This window comes from Pezoporus occidentalis, unplaced genomic scaffold, assembly GCF_034315485.1.
Source record: "Pezoporus occidentalis ecotype Australia unplaced genomic scaffold, CSIRO_AGI_Poc_V1 ctg196, whole genome shotgun sequence".
In the NCBI taxonomy this organism is placed as follows: Eukaryota; Metazoa; Chordata; class Aves; order Psittaciformes; family Psittacidae; genus Pezoporus; species Pezoporus occidentalis.
The window spans coordinates 1,938,079-1,956,917 of NW_026913811.1; the positions used below are offsets into that span (position 1 = coordinate 1,938,079).

The window sequence follows — 18,839 nt, forward strand, 5'->3', positions numbered from 1 at the left end:
CTCATAAGAAGTGCTCACTTCTATTCATTTGTGATAGCACCAGACACAGGCCTTTTTAAGTGAAGCCAAGAAGAGATTTGACTTCATTCTTCTTGGGAAAAGTGAAAAACAACAACCATTTTGGAAGACCTTCAGCCCAAGACCTCAGGCCCACTAAGAACAATATGAGATGATAGACCTTGGAGCAAAGGCAGAGCCTGAAATTCTCTAGCAGAGCACCTATGCCAAGTCCATCAAGGGTTTTAGGTTTCGGTTTACTCCTCATATTAACTGTTTTTACACAGTGCCATGTTCCCCTTTGCAAGGGTACTATTTCTGTTTCTTGTGAAAGGAACTGGAATTCAAAATCCTCTGCCTTTTTTTGCTCAAGTGTGCAAGAGATAGTGCTATTGAAGAGAAACAGAAGCTGCTGTCCTTTACTGAGGAGTTTCTGGAACATTTTTCAGCACACCTGGTGCATTCCAGAAGCAAGAAGCTTTTTCAGGTTTTTTTCCTGTTTGTTTTTTTTGGTTTGGTTTTTTGTTTTTTTTTTCCTACTAGCCTGTCTGGGATTTTGGTTGTTTGCTTGTTTGTTTTCCAAATTACTACAACCTTGTAGTGAAAACTGGGTGATGTTTTACTATGTGTCTGTGACACAAACATTATTGCAAGTGAAGTTTCAAATTGGAATTGCAGTTCTGAGACTATAAGGAATCACAAGAAAACAGAAATTCAGTTCTTCTGTCTTTGGACTGTGTGAATCAGTAAAGCAGATAATACTCAAAGCATACGAAATCTAGAACTACTACTAGCATATCTGCACTGGAATGACAATTCTGATTCCACTTCCCATGCAAAATCATTTAACACTCCGGAAATATGACAGATAAGAACTGCTGGTGAAATAAAAAAGGTCAAAACCTAACAATGCCTGTACTCATATAAAATAGTATAACTATTACGTTTTTAGTTTTTAGTTGCACATGGTGCTCCAGCTTTTCACGGGCTTCTAAAAAACCCCACACTAAAGTGTCATTTCATTCATGGATTAGGGTTTTATTTCTATTACCTTACTCTAATGGCATTTCATGGGAAGCAGAGACTTTGTTTGCCTCTGTCAAAACCAAAAGCTGAATGTTCACTGAGTGGTTGTTGCACTGTGTCAAAGAATCAGCTTGGCTAGAATGGTAAGTGTACACCCAAGGCTTGTAGCTACTCCCACAGGTATGTAAGTGGAATCCATTTCTACCCCATGAAGCTGAACTTGAAAAAATCCCAGCACACAGCCATACAACCCAAAACCCCATGTTTGCTAGAGAACCAAGTGTTGGCAGACTTTTTTCTGTACAACAAGTTGCTGAGAAACTAAAAATGCCCAAGCAGTATTTCTTCAGGACAGAAATAAGGGTCAGAGATATTTTCTAACACTTTCTTAGTCTACATTTTTTCTTGAAAGAGGGAGGGCTTATTCTCTTATTTGGAAGCCTAGGGATTCTAGATATACCCTTAAGTAGGTTCCCTTCCAGTGTGGAGTCTTCCTTGAGGAAACACAGGACCCCTCCCAGAAATGTCACTGAGACAAATACTGGCCCCAAAGCAGAGTGCCAATTCAAACTGTCATTTTTTAGTGAAATGAAAGTCAGCTAGAGTAGCATAATTCATTCTCATAAGCATCTTCAGAGATCACTTAAATTCTTTGGCCATAATACAGGGTTTGCAGGGCTGATCATACATAACAGTCCTGTGTCATGTAGCAAAGGTGAAAAATAATGAAAATTCACATTGTCTGTGTAAGTGAGAGGATAATTGTGTAAACTACAGTGAAATGTGTCTTTTATTTTGTGTTTCCAGCCAAATGGGTGCCACAACCCGTTTTAATTCCCGTTTAGACTTCAGCTAAACATATAAATCAGTCCCAAGACACATCTAGGATTAAAAAAATTCAGGTTTTAAATGAAAATTATTGATTGTTATGAGAATAGAAATGGACATAATGTGTGTTTTGACAAATTTTGAAAAAGTGTATTTTAAAGAAACTATAAAACCCATTAATCAGTTAAAATAACTCCATCTCTGGAAAACTATATAACAGGATAAACAGCATGTGGAGGTATAATTTTTCTATCTTGCAACCTTCATTTGCACCAAAACAATCACCTTGGCTGTAATGCTTCAGGTAGTGTTTACTTACCCACACAACCCACTCCAGTAGGATTTAGCTGGAAGTCTGGAGGGCAATTACACTCATACCTTCCAGGAGTATTTACACAAAGACCATTAACACAATTAATGGGATCGGCACATTCATCAATATCTAAAATAGAAAGGTCACATTTTAAATCTGTTCACTGAATAGAAATGAAGAATGATTTTACTTTCTAAGACAAAATGGGCAGGAACATTTCAAATGCAAGTGAATTTTAGCTGAAATTGACAAAAACCCCTACTAATAACTCAGCGAACATTTAGGAATAACCTTCTTACAGCTGCATATTTAAGAAGCCATTCTTTTTCTTCCATTCTTAAATGCACTCCAAAGCACGCAATTCTACACATTGCTTGTTTAGTGGGAAAAAATGCACTCTAATTGTTGTAAGAGAATACAGTGCATGTTTTTTGAACTCATCGTTAAATTACCTTGGTGTTCTTGACATATTTCAGAACAGAATAAATATACCTGTGCAGTTTCCTCCAGTTCGATCTAGTTCATAGCCATCATCACAGATACAATGAAACATTCCTGGTAGATTATTACAGGTGCCAAATACACATATGTTCTGAAAGGCACATTCATTGATATCTGAAGGAATACATTAAGAACAGAAAGTTACAAAGCTTTACCATATTGATATTATAATCAGTTGCACTAAAATAAAATGAAGATGCATGTAATTGAAAACAATTTTTAAAAAAGCAACAGTGAGTAATCACTTTTGGTTTTGTGTAGAACACTATGGGTAGGCATTTGTGAGGCATTCTCCATGAAGCTGCTTGTTAGTTATTCCTGGTTTATGTAGTGGGAAGTAAAATTAGCAAAACTGACTCAAAATGAATGCTAAGGCAAAAAGCCAACAAATATGCATTAAACAGAATAAAGCATAACACAATACAAAGGTGCCAATAATTTCCTAGCTCATAGTCTACAGCATGTCTTAGTAATGGCAAAGAAGATTTTAAAAACACTACCCTCAGGAAAAAATGTATACTAAGAAGAAAGAATGAGAGTAGGCATCAGCAGTTTCTTATATCTCCTTGGAGAAAGAATAGAGGGAAAAGAAAAACCTAAGTAAGAATTAGCCATGATTTTCTCAAGCCCACTTTAAACCTGTTATATAATGACAACATATAGGTGAGCTACAATGCATCTAAAGGTCTGTCTCTGTGCTCACGTAAACTGAACATGAAATGAATTTGAAAGACCCTCACAGAAAATCAGACGACTTTGTAAACTACAGAGCTAGAAAAGGAGTTACATATTAACAGCACAGAGTGCAAAGTTAGTTTTAAACAGTACTTATAAAGGCCTTCTGAGTTGAAGGCAGGTAATTACATTACTTACCTTCAACTGCAAGGAAAAAAGCCCTGCAGGTACTGTCTGACACCAGGACTTTTAAGTTGCCAAAAATAAAAGGTGTAACTTTTGAGGGGGGAGAGAGATATAAATTGTTAAGGGAAAAGGAAATTTAAGATAAATACCAACAGTCCTGAGTAAATTTAAACTGGAAATTAAAGGCAGATTTCGAAGTACCTTGGAGTGCTGCCATTGAATGACCTCCAAATCAGGTCATGAACATAACTTGTATTCAGATGAAGCTTTGTAAGGCTACAGAAAAGACTGTACCATTGAGAGGCTAATGTACTGACATCTTAAGGGATTTCTGAAGAAACTGGATGAATTATTTGCATTAAAATTATTGTACTAAATCCAGATTTTTCTAAAGCTATAAGCCTGATTCATACATGTACACCTGAATGTTTGAACATGTCATGTTATAGACTGAATTTTGGAGACTACATTTGGTTTTAATGTCTCATCAAGAATTTTGATTTCTTAAGACATTATGAGGTTTCCACCATAAATTATGAAGTAAGTTAAAAAGTTTTGGAACAGCTAAAAAGACTTTCTCTAATATACCGTTCTCTCATATTAAGCTAAGAAATCCCATAAGAACACAACAGGGAACAGAATTTGAATTGAACTAGAATGATAATAATTCCTTTTGCCATTCAGAAAAACTGCTACAATACTGAGAGTGAAAAGGTGATGATAAAAAGTCTCCAGTATACATGTTAAAGGACTGTTACAAACTTGTCAAACATAGCAATGATTTGCCTACTTAAAATTTCCTGAAAACATTTTTTTTAAAATGAGGTCACTTGGTGCAGTTCCTGTCTTATATGTAAACACACTAAACAAACAGTGACAAACACAGGATCCCACACGCTCTTCACTAGTGACAAAAAGACGAGGAAAAAGTAAAATAACAAAATTACTGAGCTAAAGCTCTACTGTGGGATTTTTGGACCAAGGCCAGGAAAACTTTATAAAAAGATGAAAACCACCTCCAACATAATTTACACTGCAAAATAATCTGTGTTTGAAGAAATTACTTATGGATGAAGCATGTGCTGAATATTCTGCTTCCAGGCTGAGGTCCCTCCAGAACTTCTTGTTTGCTTTATTACAGCCAATCCAAACTCAGAAAATGAACTTGAAGTACCAATGGCTTACCTTGGCATGATTTGCTGTCCGAGGTGGGAGTGAATCCCATCTCACACTCACAACGGTAGGCACCAGGGATATTCAAACACTGTCCATTTTCACACAGATGAATATTTTCTGCACACTCATCAACATCTGTAAAAGGCAGAAAACCTCTTTGAAACTACCTGTGTCACTAGCAAAATATAAATAATATCCTGGCATTCAAAATAATAGTGCTGTTGAGTACTGTTGATATAAAGGAAAACATTTCTATCTGAAGATGATGGAAACTGAATGAATGCAGAAAAGCACACATGTAATCTCCAAAATAATTACTTGCACTCTGTCTTGATTCCTTACTCCTTGTTTTCCATTAACAGATATTTTTTGTTTGTTTGTTTTAATGCACAGCTTTCAGATTCAATACTATTATCTTTGCCAAGTTGAATACTTTGCTTGCAGTGCCAAGATTTTGTCTCCTGGCATATATTGTTGTGTTACTTTGACACAAAACCCATTCAAAAGGCAAATTTTCTTATGTAAATCATAAATAGAAAAAATATTTTCATATGCATTTTAGAAAATACTCTTTGAAAATTATGAATATTGCAACTACCTTTTGCACACTACTGGGGATTCTCCTAGTATGTCCCAAAAATAATTTTTTAAAGAGCTATGAAAGAGCAGAATGATGAGGCACTCACCATTGCAGTCATCCTAAAGGGTCATAATATTGTCAGATATGCTTAGGATTGTCCAAAAAATTTTTCAATATGATTTTTTTTTCATTTTATTAGTCAATCCCTAGTATCAGATCTGATTTTTTACAAATTAGAAGGTCTGAAATGCAGTCTATTATTAATTATCTTTACACATCAGTTAATTTTGTATCACTTGCTGTGTGCTGAACAATGTTCATTAGTAATAATGAACTTTAACCAATATATTTAAAGACCAATATTATGGGCAATATTTTTAAAGTGTAATTTATTTTTCTTAAAAAAAATCTTTTAAAGTTCTTAAAAAAAAATTTCTTTTTCAATTCATTAAAATTTCTTTTAATGATCAAATCCTGTTCCACTAATACTATGAGGGTGAAAACATGATGCTTTCCCTGCCAGGGTCAGACATGGCCTATAAGAGGGGAACAGTACCAAAGACATGGTGTTCTGTGGTCTTAACTAGAGTGCCTGCTACTGCAAGCAGCACATGCACATTCAAAAACATTGGAATGAAGAGAAGGAGGTGGAGGAGGAGGAAGCAGCAGCAGACAGGAACTTCACCCAACAAATGGGCCCAGTGTGCCCAATCTGGCATACAGAAGAACTATCAGTTGCCTTTGTTAGCATTTTTGAGCAGATGGGAAGAATCCTGATCTTAAAAGCCACTCTTACATACAATCTCTTGCACTTTGGCCTTAGATCTAATTTACAAAGCTTCCATGCAACAGAAACAACCAGCGACATGTCAGCTCTCTCTGAAACTTCTTACCAGAACAAGTCAATCCATCCCCAGTGAACCCCTCTGCACAGGCACAGCGGTATGACCCTGGAGTGTTTACACACTGAGCATTCACGCTGCACTGGTGGGTCCCATTGGAGCACTCATCAAGATCTGCACATAAGGGGCAAAAGATGTAGTAACAGATGCAGTTAGCATATTTGGCTTACAATTAACCGTCAAGGTAACTAGCACAAGTGCAAAGACACTTATCTCTCCATAAATACTCAAAGTTCTCATTGGAAAATGCATGGTTAAGTGATTTCATTTTAGCATTAAAATTATAACTCATGATTTTGGACAAAATGTTTCCAAGCATTAAAACAAAAAAGAAAAGGGAAAAAAGAAAAGCTAGCTTTCATTTCTGTACACTTACCAATACATTTAATGCCGTTTCCAACCCATCCTTCTCTGCAAATACATTTAAACCTTCCTGGTATATTGACACATGAGGCATGCATGTCACAATTGTGAGCACCAATTTCACACTCATCCACATCTACAAGCACAAAATAAACTATTAGCATTTACATCAGGAGCACTGCGATATTACAAATTATGTTCCTTTTACATGTTGCTTATTTCCACTGTGCAGGTTTGCAGTCCTTTAAAAAACAGAGGTTCATGCAAGTTACTTATATTATACAGGAATAAAAAATAGTGACAATTGTATTTTCATTTCGTTTTTTTATTTGTTTGTTTGTAAACATTACAAAGTCTGCTTTGATACAACTGCTTTTCAGTTTGAAATTAAAGCTATTTTCCAGATACACTTAATAAGCTAATCTTTATATGTCTAAAAATGAGGTGAGAGCTTTGGATGCACAGAAACATTTCAGTTATAAAAATGATTAGCCCAGGATTTTAGTGATTACAGAACAAATTCTTAAAGACCAAATTATAGCAAAAATTCTGTCAATTTTCCCAGGAGAATAATTTTGGATAAACTTAGCTTCCTGAATGCAATGAACTCACCTTGAAGAAGACAAGGTACTGCTTAACTATCAAAGGAACTCACAGAGTTTAAAACTGGGTGACTATGATTCTCTAAAATCTGTTAGCACAGTTTGAAGAATGGCATAAACTTTCCCTTTTATAACATAACTTTTCTTCATTCTTTTCTTTCACTTCTTTCCCTGTGTCCTGCTCCTAGACTGTAGGGTCATTTCATGCAGCTTTAGTTGACAGATGAGTTCAGACTTTAGGTATGTATGACAAATAAATACAATGACAAATGCAGCTGTGCCCACCGAAACTGTATTTTGTACCACAAAATATTCTGCCAAGCTATGCTGATAAAACCTTTGCCTTTGAATTACCATTATGTAAGGGGGCTGTCACATCACATAGATATTGGTCAAGGAATGTGCCTTTTCAAACTCTGGATACACGCTGAAGAATGTAAAACACTTAGCCTTATATTTACCATTATGTAGAGACACCAATCTCTTACTTGTGTGTGACGATTTTAGCATATATTTTGCCTGAAAGCCAAAGAAAGTATGACAGATGTGATGGAAATTTACTTTACCTGTGCATCCAGTGGTTCCTTTCTTGACTGAATATCCTAGCTGACAGTGACAAATGAAGGAACCTTTAGTGTTTTCACACTCCCCAAATATACAGATGTCGGAATTCAAATCACATTCATTCACATCTGTGAGTGCACATAAATTTATTATTAGTTGAATATTACTGTCAACAGCATTCTCTTTTGGAATACTTCAAATGAGGTATAAATATTAGAAGCACGGTCCAACCCTACAACATGTGGCATTTATTAATATTTATCATAATACATTTCAGCTGTTCCATTCTGTATTCTTTTAATTTTCTAAAAGCAAGTAAGGATGAATGTGTAGTCCAAATATAACAGTGTTTCCTAATTTATTTAGAATGCTAATTATTACTCTGTGAAGCTAGTTACTTCTTATAAAAATCACTTTAAAGAATTTTTAAAAAATGGTTTTGATCATAATATAGCTATATTTTTCTTTCAAATAAGAATTTATATAGAAAGAAAAAGTAGTAAGCCACAACCAGAAATGTTTTTCCACAACCATATAAAATAAAATAGCACAAGAAAAAAACAGAGCACCATGACTGTAGAAGTGCTCTTGTGCCAGACTTCTTTCCTCATCAGCTCTACAGTCTGGCTGCTCAGCACTTGCTGCCTTGACGCACTCTGAAGTTTCAAGAGGGAGAAAAGTTAGCTGCTGATGTCCCCCTGTTCTTCCCAGTTGCACTGAGCATTACACAGATGATGAAAACTTTCTATTAGGAAATAAACCTTTCCTAAACAACAACACAGTTTGCATCTGAACTGTGATATAGAGTCTTCTACTGCATGCTAAATACCCAATGTAGGCTTTCAACTATAATATAAGGCTCTAACATTATTCCAGAATCCACCTCATTTGGGACCTAAATAGTTTATAATTAAAGATCTGGTTAAAACTTGTACTAAAACATAGTCTTGTTAGGAGTTACATTTAAGTCAACTTCTTGACTTTATTCAAATAGCTCCAATTTTACACTAATGCCAAGATGACCTAATTCCACATACTGTAAAATAAATACAAGATATAGAAAATATTTCTGCTGGGAAAAAAGAAACAAATCCAAGTTCTTTGTTGGAAGCAATGTTAGGTCCCGTAAAAAAATGTAGTTAACCCAGAGGCTTTTTGACAAATTGGATGATGCCATTAGCAAAGAAAGCAACTACATAAATGGCAGAAATTCACACTTTCTCACTGTAGGCTTTTAACCTTAACATCAGGTACTGTTTCATTACAGAAGAACAGTTGTGTATAAAATTTTAAAAAAGGATTTTGATTTTACAGCCACATGCTATAGCTAATATGAAAAAAATTATTGAAGATGTCGGTTCTTAACTTTTAAGTTGGTAGAATAAACATGAAATATGTGCACAAAACTGAGAACAAGAATGTGGAATAACATAAAAGTGAAGGTTAAAAGAAAATCTTAAGCCCAACTGAAGCGTAGAATAGAAAAGACAAAACCAGATCTGGACAGCTTTTCTCAGCATTACATATAACTTGTTTCTCTTCAGGGTGTGTGTCTGTGGGATTGTACAGACATGAAAAGTGAAGGTTTGTTTAACAGATGCTCACAAAATATAAAAAAATGTTATTACTATAGCCAAAACCACCTTAAAATTTGAAATGTGAAAATTTATATTAAATGGAAAAGGTAAGAACTTCATATGAACATGATAAATTAAAAAGTTTAGGCTAATTTGACAAGATTCTTTTAATTTCCTTTATAATTACTTATGATATCATCCTGTAGTTGAAGGAATAAAGTTTACAAGGAATAAAGTTTACAAAGAGTAACATTTACAAGGGACAGAAGAAAATGCTGGGGCACTCAATCTCTCAATAGAGGTGTTTTGGAGGAATCACATAATTACAATTAAATCACTCCTATTTCTGAAACTATGTGATTTGATTTGTCTATGGACTTCTCAATTTTTTTTTCTAGCCTTTCTGACATCTACAGTGATAGGTGAGAAAGATGTACAGATTATTTCTTTTTATAATATACACAGGTTCAATACCTACTTTCAAGTATTCAGCAGAACATCCTAAAACATTAACTGCAGAATATTTAATCTTGCATTAAATTTGCTGCATACAGCTACTTACCAATACAAGTTTTCATGTCCACAGAAGCCATAAATCCATCATAACAGAGACAGTGATATTCCCCCGGAATATTAGTACATTGCCCACCATCACAGATATCTGGATTGTTTTCACATTCATCAATATCTAAGAAAAAAAAATGCAGATAATAATTCTGTCACTCTGGTACAGACTGGCCAAAAGAATACCAGTGTAAAGATACCATGCTGGAAGTTTTAAGATATTAAGACCTACCTGCACATGTCCTGACATCTGGCATGAGAGCATAGCCATCATTGCAGCTACATTCATAGCTGCCTTCTGAGTTAGTGCAGTGGGCGTCACAGCCTCCATTCATTATGATGCATTCATCAATATCTGTGGAAGCAACATTAGTAGTAGTAAGTTTACTTTTATACGGAAAATTAATCTTCTCTTGCCAGGAAATGAAACAGTTTATTAGTGATATGATTCAGAATTTTTATTTTCACTCTACTGTCTCTGATTTACATTTTGTTCAACTTTCTCTCTTTCAACTGCATTTTCGTCTTGCACGAGCAAGTGGCTACTTTTAGTAGTTACTTTTGTTCATTGTTGCTTCTGTGTTTTGCAAAACAGTGTAAACCCAAATATGTGGAGAGGAAAAAAAGAAAATCCCTGAGAAATTTAGGTTTCATTAAAGCTTGAAATGTAGCAAAATTTATATTTTGGGGATAAAAAAAAACCAAAACAAACCAACAAACCGAACCCTAAACCAAAAACCAATAAATAAAAAAATCTCTGTACCTCTGTTCTCCTTACCAGTGTGATGACAACTACATAATTCAGTATTACTATAATGAAACATTTAATATATAATAGCAAGAAAATGTGAATGCACGGGGCTGTTCTTCCTTGATCAAGAAATCACACAATATTTTCTGATCGTTAGCTCAAGCCTCTTATTTTAATGGAGTAGTACCAAGAATATCTTTTTCCCAAAGTACCCAGCAGTGCTCAATACAGCAGCCATACTTTTATTCCTTCTTTATATTTCTAAAGTAAAGGTTCATGATATGCCTAATAGAAGAAGAGAAGATGGTCTTGCTCAGTTTCAAAGGCAGGCATCAAATTAAATAAAAAGAAAGACCAGATGAAACAATATACACTGAAGCAGAAATACATAGGTGAAACTGTACAACACTTGCCTATGCAGCCTTGTCTGTCAGGAGTAGCCTGGTACCCAGAGTTACAGGAACACTGGTATGTTCCAACCATGTTCACACACTTGCCATTTCTGCACAGATTGTCACTTAACGAGCACTCATTTACATCTGGAAAACAATTATTCATATCAATTACCTGTTACTCAGAATGCAGAATAACTGCTCAAATGCTAAAGAATGAGGGTGAGAGGTAATATTTTAAACTGGTGGCTTTGAGGCTTTTTCAGTTTCTTTCTTAGTGTGCTCCAGTTCAAGTGGATGCCTAGCCCATCCCTGAGCAGTGATCAGTGACTTCCAGACAACTTCCCCTCAGTTTCTGTACTGAGCATGGCATGCTGTGGTATGGAATATCCCTTTGGGTCAGGTTTTCTGTCTCTGCTCCCTCCCAGCTTTTTGTGCCCCTCCTCACTGGAAAAGCGTGAGAGACTGAAAAGTCCTTGATTTAGAGTAAGCACTACTTAGCAACAACTAAAACACAGAATCATAGCATAGTTAGGGTTGGAAAGGACCTTAAGATCAAGTTCCAACACCCCTGCCATGGGCAGGGACACCTCACACTAAACCACGTCACCCAAGGCTCTGTCCAACCTGGTCTTGAATGCTGCCAGGAATGGAGCATTCACAAGTTCTTTGGGCAACCCATTCCAGTGCCTCACCACCTTCACAGGAAAGAACTTCTTCCTTATATCCAATCAAAACTTCCCCTGTTTCAGTTTTAACCCGTTACCCCTTGTCCTGTCACTACAGTCACTAATGAAGAATCCCTCTCCGGCATCCCTATAGGCCCCCTTCAGATACTGGAAGGCTGCTATGAGGTCTCCACGCAGCCTTCTCTTCTCCAGGCTGAACAGCCCCAACTTTCTCAGTCTGTCTTCATACAGGAGGTGCTCCAGTCCCCTGACCATCCTTGTGGCCCTCTTTTGTACTTGTTCCAACAGTTCCATGGTCTTGTGTTATCAGCACTGTCCTCAGACTAAAGACAAAACACAGGACTGTACCAGCTACTAAGAAAATATTAATCCTATCCCACCTGAAACCAGGATGGCAGCTCTGAACAGTATGTTTAAGCCAGTGTCCAAAGGTTTATCTTCTTTGTTTCTGGTTTGTGAGCATTAACTGCACAGTCTGCTGGTTTAAACCAGCTCTTGAAGGAACTACGCATCAAACACAGAAACGAAGGAGACAATAGGCATTATATTTTTTTCATTTTTTCACCATTTTGGTGAATTGTGTGCAAAAAGGAGAGCACATTGTGCAATAAGGCACAACACTTTTTTTATGACTGTAGTAACGTTTACGTTGTGCTTGTAAGTATTTTGCTTAAAAGTCGCCACCATGTGTGGTACAGTCCTTTGAGCTGCTAAGTAATTTCTAATAGGCCTTGTAAAATATTCCTCTTTGAAGTCAACAGTGTTAAGGGCACTATAGATATTACAGGATCTGTAAAATACTCATATAAAGTTACACATATAACGGAGGAGCATGAATTTGTATAAAGCATTCCTGAAACCCCATCCTTGCCATAGACAAGAAGTTTTCATAGCACAAATGACCAGTCTTGTCAGAAAGCTGCAGACTACCACTCAGAGTTGGTACATAGCTGGCACCTATGCATTCTTCACGTCCTGGTGACAGCTCATGTCCTGAAGGACAGTCACACCGAAAACTCCCTTCGGTATTCACACATGTGCCACCTCTACACAGCAGAGGGTTGCGTTCACATTCATCAATATCTGTGAAGAAACCATGATAAACAAATAAGAAATCATTTCTAAGGAGTAACAAAGAGAAAAGCAATTCTCAGTGCCTCTATGTGACAAAACCTGGAGCTCAGACATAAAAGGTTTGCTTCACTAAAGCAGTGCCACTCCTCCTATAGTGCGTGACAAACCAAACAAAAAACTATACTTACTAACTCTAAAAATGGGCATTTTCCCCCTCAATCAGATCAGAAATCTATAATTCAAAATTAAGTATCCTAAGAGACATAGGGCACAAGAAAAGACAGCAATTGCTTGAATAGTTGCCATTTAGAATAATGTATGAATGTGATGAAATTTTGAAAAAAGTGCTTCTTAATGCAACGAGACACTCATCTATGTATGCATTAAAATTGCTGTCTGTGGATGCTGTTAATGAGGATGTATGTGTAAACTTTAAACTGAATGGCTATTCAGTTTGGTAACTCCTGAGTATGTTGTTGTGTGGTTTGTAATATGCTTGTTACACCTTATAATGGCAAACTGACTATTTGACTCACAAACCTCAAAAAACCAGCTAATGCTGTAGATATGAATGAAAAGAAATACGACCAAAGGTTTAAAAATTCAAATTGCAAGAAGCACATACATTTTTGGACTTCCAGGAAGCATTATGACTACCTACGCTTGAAACAATAGACTTTTATTCAATAGGGAGACTAGTGTTACCTTTCATTAGCCTGATAATTCGGCCAATATATCATTGGGTTTTGCAGGTTATTCATGAAGGGAGAATCTGCCTGATGACAGAATTCAACATCTCTTTCGCTATTATCCTGCTTGGATAGTCCTTGCAGCTCCAAAATGTTTCTGTTGAACATTACCCTTTCCCTTTCTTAGTTCCTGCAAAAGGCCCTCAAGAAGTGATTTCTTGTCTTATCTCCTCACTCTGCTTATTTATACATCTTGCTTCCCTGCCTCTGCTTTATAGATCATATATGTTCACCATACAGTACTGATTCTCTGCATTGTACTCATGAAGGCTATTCAGCTTCCATGGTTTAGATTCTTTGTTATACTCATCTCTGAATCAGGCAAAGATTGCAGACTTTTAGAGTTTAAAATCATCACAGTTTGCAGGATATTAAGTAAAGGTGACGGGAGGCCTGTGGTCATAGGACCACATATTTGGGTTCAGTTAATGAGGACAAAAGCTCCTTACAGAACTTAAAACACACACAAAAAAAGGAAACATAAGACAGCTAAAAGCAGGAACAGGTGATGTAAGAGAAATACAAAGACACTGTCTGCGTATTCAGGGATTGGGTTAGGAAAGCCAGTCACCAGGACTTCACCCTAGTAAGGGATGTTAAGGGTCTAATAGCAGCAGCAGAAAGATGAGGGGAAATGAGGGAAGGGAACTGCTGACAAAAGACATCAAGACCTATGAGTACTGAAAGGAAGCTGGCCAATGTCATTTTTAAGCCATTCTTGACCATCTCTGAAAAGTCATGAAAATAACACAAGGATCTTTAGGGTGGGAGAAGAGGAAATGTCAAATCAGTCTTCAAGAAGGGCAAGGAGGAGGACCCATTCAGCCTCTTCCAGGCGAAAATCTCAAGAGTTTTCACTTTCATTATATGTTTCATGATGTATTTCACAAAGTACTCCACAATACTAACTCAATTATTTTTAAGGTGACTAGTATTTTTTGGTTTCTCCATATCTATTCTTACAACTTTAGACAGATTAGAGAGGTGATTTTTCAGAAAACGCTCCCAAAAGTTCTCAAGTACTGGAAGAACCAAGGAAAAGTGAATCACACTACTTTTGAAACTCCAGCCGTCTATTCCTAACTTTACCAAATGTTCGGATATCGCATTGGCCATTTTTAAACTACATGAATGAATAGCTGCTGCCATTCTAAAATATCTGCAAAGAGACATGTAAAAGTAATGGGCAGAAAGAACAAGCAAAGCTATATGCATAGCTTGTATCTGCAGCAATATCTGCCTCATTTATTCAAGAAGTCACAATAATTATATGTATAAAGTGTTCAGTGGAGCAGAGCTCATATCATATAGACTACAGTCAGGTTTTGCATGGTAAATGGACAGACTCCAGGTCATCCTGGCAACACTTACCCATACAGTTCTTCATCATCATAAATCCACTTTCATAACCATCAAAGCACTCACACTCAAAGCTTCCAGGAGTGTTGACACAAGTACCACTTCCACATAAGTCAGGGGAGATCCGGCATTCATCAATGTCTGTTTTATAGTAATGGAGAGGTAGAAAAATCAAACAAAGTTTAAGGTTATTCTGCTTTTTCACAGAAGTGAACACTTGGCCATTATAAATTAACCCTACAAAAATCATATGTAGCATGTAAATCAACTGCCAAAAATTAAATATGTTTAATATTTAAAAGAATATTTGATTATGTGAATATGAGATATGAATATAAATTATAAGTTTGTGAAAGATTCATAGAGCAGTGCCTTCAAAGCTCTCAACTATAGATTAAACTAAGGCTTCCATTAAGTGTAATTTAAGGTTAGATTTCTATGGAAATTACTAACTGTAATAAATTCTGAGTTGTTATAAATACAGAGGTACCAACTGACTCCATGACTATAGTGCCACTGATATTAAAAGGCTTATTATGAAGACATTTATCCAGTAATAGCATTGTAAGCTTACATATGCCCTTTCTATCAAGAATTAAAGTAGTACCTTTGAAAGCCAGATTTATGGTTCAATGGTTATCTTACTAATTAACGTTGAATGAAACTTACTATGGAAAACTAGCAGGTTTGCAGAAGGTAAAAAGAAGAGAAGGAAGAGCTTTTTGTAATACACACTGCTAATGAGGCACGAAGCTAAGCAGTAATTTGTAATATGGATATGATCCAGTGGGACAGGCCAGTGCTGAAGGAGATGACTAGAAAGAAAAACTGCAGACCCTGCTATTTACTACCTCCTCCTATATTATAAGACTTCTGTCTTCCTTACTCTACTGCCCACTCACTGTTTGGGGTGAACTAGGGTTCAATGCCTTTGTTTCATGTTCTCCAGTATACTCTCTACCTTCAGCTTCATTAACTGCTATGTCATTAATTTTCACATATTAAGAAACCATGAAGTCTGTACAGGGAATAACAGAATACTTGAAACAATGAAGACATTAGTCTGAGATAAAGCATAGGATTGGTTCTGTCATCCAAGAAGGCCAGGGAGCAAGGAATCAGAAAGGAGCATCAATATGTTTGCAATACGCTGGTAAGCTGGGCAGCAGACTCATTTGTGTAAATGGCTGAAGAAAAACAGGCAAGTATAAGACTAACTAAAGAATCTATTAAAGATATAAAACAGTTCTTTTTTCACCCCATGCAATAGCCTCCTTTGCCTCTATGTCACTCCCCACAGCCAGGTTTCTGCCGGGACAGGATAGCTCAGTCCTCAAACACAGATGTGTGGAGGCGTTGGATGTGCTGGGCCTGGGATGTTACAGTGTATCTGCAAGCTTTATAAAACATATTGCTGCTAATTTAAAAAATAATTTAAAAAATAAATAAATCTTAAAGTCTTCCATTTAATAAAAACAAGCTCTCGACAGCTGCTCAGTGGCACATTTTAATCGGAACAAATATTCACTGGAAAACAGAACCAAAAAAAAGCTTTTGTAGGGAGCAGTTTTCTGACCTATTCTTGCTAGTTTAGAAATAAAATTTGTTAAATGCATTACTCATCAATACAATCACTATAAAACCAAGGAAATCACCAGTTAGGGCAACATTAACATCCAGACCAACCTCAGTTAACATGCCTTACCACCCACACTTCATATTATTTTATGGACGCTGGTGTGGTACAACAAAACTTAATTCATTTTCAGCACAGAGCCACCCACAATGCAGGCATCTGGGTTCTCATGATCAGAAAACTATCACGCTTATCTTCTGTTTTAGTTTTTCCAGGCAGTAAAAAACAAAATATCAAACTTTTATATTAAATACAAATATCGATTTAACATTGAATGGATTTCAGTATTACAGAGGTGCCTCTGCGTGTGCTTGGCTATGAAATCTAAATGAAAATTAATTTGTAGTGTAGTTTCAAAATTTATTTGGCAATAAAATGTCCATAAAGGAAGGAACATAAATTAAGTTTATCTGTATGTTAAAACATTGAACTTGGCTTCACTATTGATACTTACTGATTTTTCAAGTTGTATGAACATGACCTAAGTATCTTTAACAACTTTTAAAAGAATTCCTAATGTACATGTACAAAAAGAATGTTCTATTTATAAAAGAATCACTTTCTAAAAGGGAAACTTAAGACAGCTGGCCATTCCATCCAAAGATTAAGCTCTTAAAAACTGAAGTTAATGAATGACATTAAGTTTACAGATCACCAAGCCATTCAACAAGTTCAAGTTCCTTTAAAATGCCGATGGGACATGGCAGAGTTCCCCATCACTGGATGTGCCCGAGATGGACAGGATGTTAGATAATCTCATCTAGGTTCTCTTTCCCATAAAAGCTTGGAGCAGATGATCTTGTGAGACTCCCTTCAACCTGGGCCATTCTTTGATTCTAGGAAAAACTGTGGAAAATGAAGACTTACCTGTACAGTTTCTTTCCTCCATATCTACAGTAAACCCACTGTTACATCTACATTTAAAACTTCCAATTGTGTTTCTGCATTTACCATTCATGCACATACCAGGAAACATTTTACATTCATTGATATCTATGAAATAAAAACAAAAGAAAAGATCATCCTTAAGCATTAATGTATATATATTTAATGGAAATTTCCTGTTCCTTCTTCACCAGTTGTATTGGGCATTAAAGGCAGGGTTTGGGTTGCAGCAGTCTGGAGGGATGGCTGCCACCTACACAGAATGGAAAAATGTGGCAGTAAGGTAAGCAGGAGAGGGCACTGTTAGAAACAGGAATGTAGATGCACTCTTGGAAGGCAGAACTTAATTTCTGAGGAGAAACCCCTGAGAGACTGCTAGCCCTGAAAGACCTGTTTCAGGGCACAGACACCTGTGAGGGACTGCAGCCTCTGGAATTTCCACAACAGAGCAGGGACATCCCTGAGGGCTGTGGATGACCCACGTCACAGCAGAGATATGCCTGAGGGACTGTGGCTTGCAGATGACCCAAGCAGAGCCAGGAACACCCTGAGGGACAGTGGTGCATGGAGGGTGCATTCTGGGGCAGAGACACTTCTGAGGGATTGCAACCCACATGCAACCCCTACTATGGTAGGGAGATCCCTGAATGACTATGACCTATGGATGATCCATGTACATGAGTACACGAGTGATCCACACTGGGGCTAGGACACCCTGAAGAAGCACGGGCTGTAGGCAACCCAAGCTATAGCAGGAACACCCCTGAGGGACTCTGTCTCATGGAAGAGCCCATGCCAGGGCACGGGAAATAAATAAGAAGGAAAAAGCAGTAAAAGAAAAGACTAAGAAACAATGGGTGACAAAGGGACACTGTCATGGTGTCTCCAAGGCTCTGTGCCGCTAACAGCCTCATCCATGGGACAGGAAAAGGCAGACACCAGAAGGGTGGAGGAGAGGTGCTAGGCTGAAGCCAAGCCTGGGGGAGGGGAGAAAAGATGTTCCCCTACCTGTTGAATTGTTTATGCTTTCTTTGCTTCCCAATAACCAAACCAATTCGTATGCATCAGCAATCAACCAAATTTAGTGAAATTTCCTGAGCTGAGACTCTTGACCATGATGCAGCCTTCCAGTACCTAAAAGGGGGCTACAAGAAAATCTGGAGAGGTACTATTTACAAGAGCATGAAGTGACAGGACAAGAGAGAATGGCTTTAAGCTCATAGAGGGTAGATTTAGTTTAGATATTAGGAAGAAATTCTTTGAGTGTGAGGAGACACTGGAACAGGTTGCTGAACATGGATGCACATGGATGCACCATCCCTGGCAGTGTTCAAGGCCAGGCTGGATGGGGCTCTAAACAATCTGGTGTAGTGGAAGGTGTCCCAGCTTGTGGCAGGAAGTTGGAAATTTAGGATGATCTTTAAGGTCCCTTCCAACCCAAACCATTCTA

The 18,839-nt window shown here is 37.0% G+C and overlaps 1 protein-coding gene across 1 annotated transcript in view; it reads right to left on the minus strand.

Moving 5' to 3' along the window:
• Positions 1 to 18,839, minus strand: part of FBN2 (fibrillin 2) — a 158,659-nt gene that overhangs the window by 42,356 nt on the left and 97,464 nt on the right. Inside the window, exons 25-36 of the mRNA XM_062617454.1 lie at positions 17,372 to 17,497; positions 14,881 to 15,009; positions 12,644 to 12,769; positions 11,019 to 11,144; positions 10,087 to 10,209; positions 9,853 to 9,978; positions 7,716 to 7,841; positions 6,561 to 6,683; positions 6,176 to 6,298; positions 4,712 to 4,837; positions 2,657 to 2,779; positions 2,171 to 2,293 (exon numbers count right to left, since the gene is read on the minus strand). Coding sequence (XP_062473438.1) covers positions 2,171 to 2,293; positions 2,657 to 2,779; positions 4,712 to 4,837; positions 6,176 to 6,298; positions 6,561 to 6,683; positions 7,716 to 7,841; positions 9,853 to 9,978; positions 10,087 to 10,209; positions 11,019 to 11,144; positions 12,644 to 12,769; positions 14,881 to 15,009; positions 17,372 to 17,497 — 1,500 coding nt within the window. The remainder of the gene's footprint in view (positions 1 to 2,170; positions 2,294 to 2,656; positions 2,780 to 4,711; positions 4,838 to 6,175; positions 6,299 to 6,560; positions 6,684 to 7,715; positions 7,842 to 9,852; positions 9,979 to 10,086; positions 10,210 to 11,018; positions 11,145 to 12,643; positions 12,770 to 14,880; positions 15,010 to 17,371; positions 17,498 to 18,839) is intronic.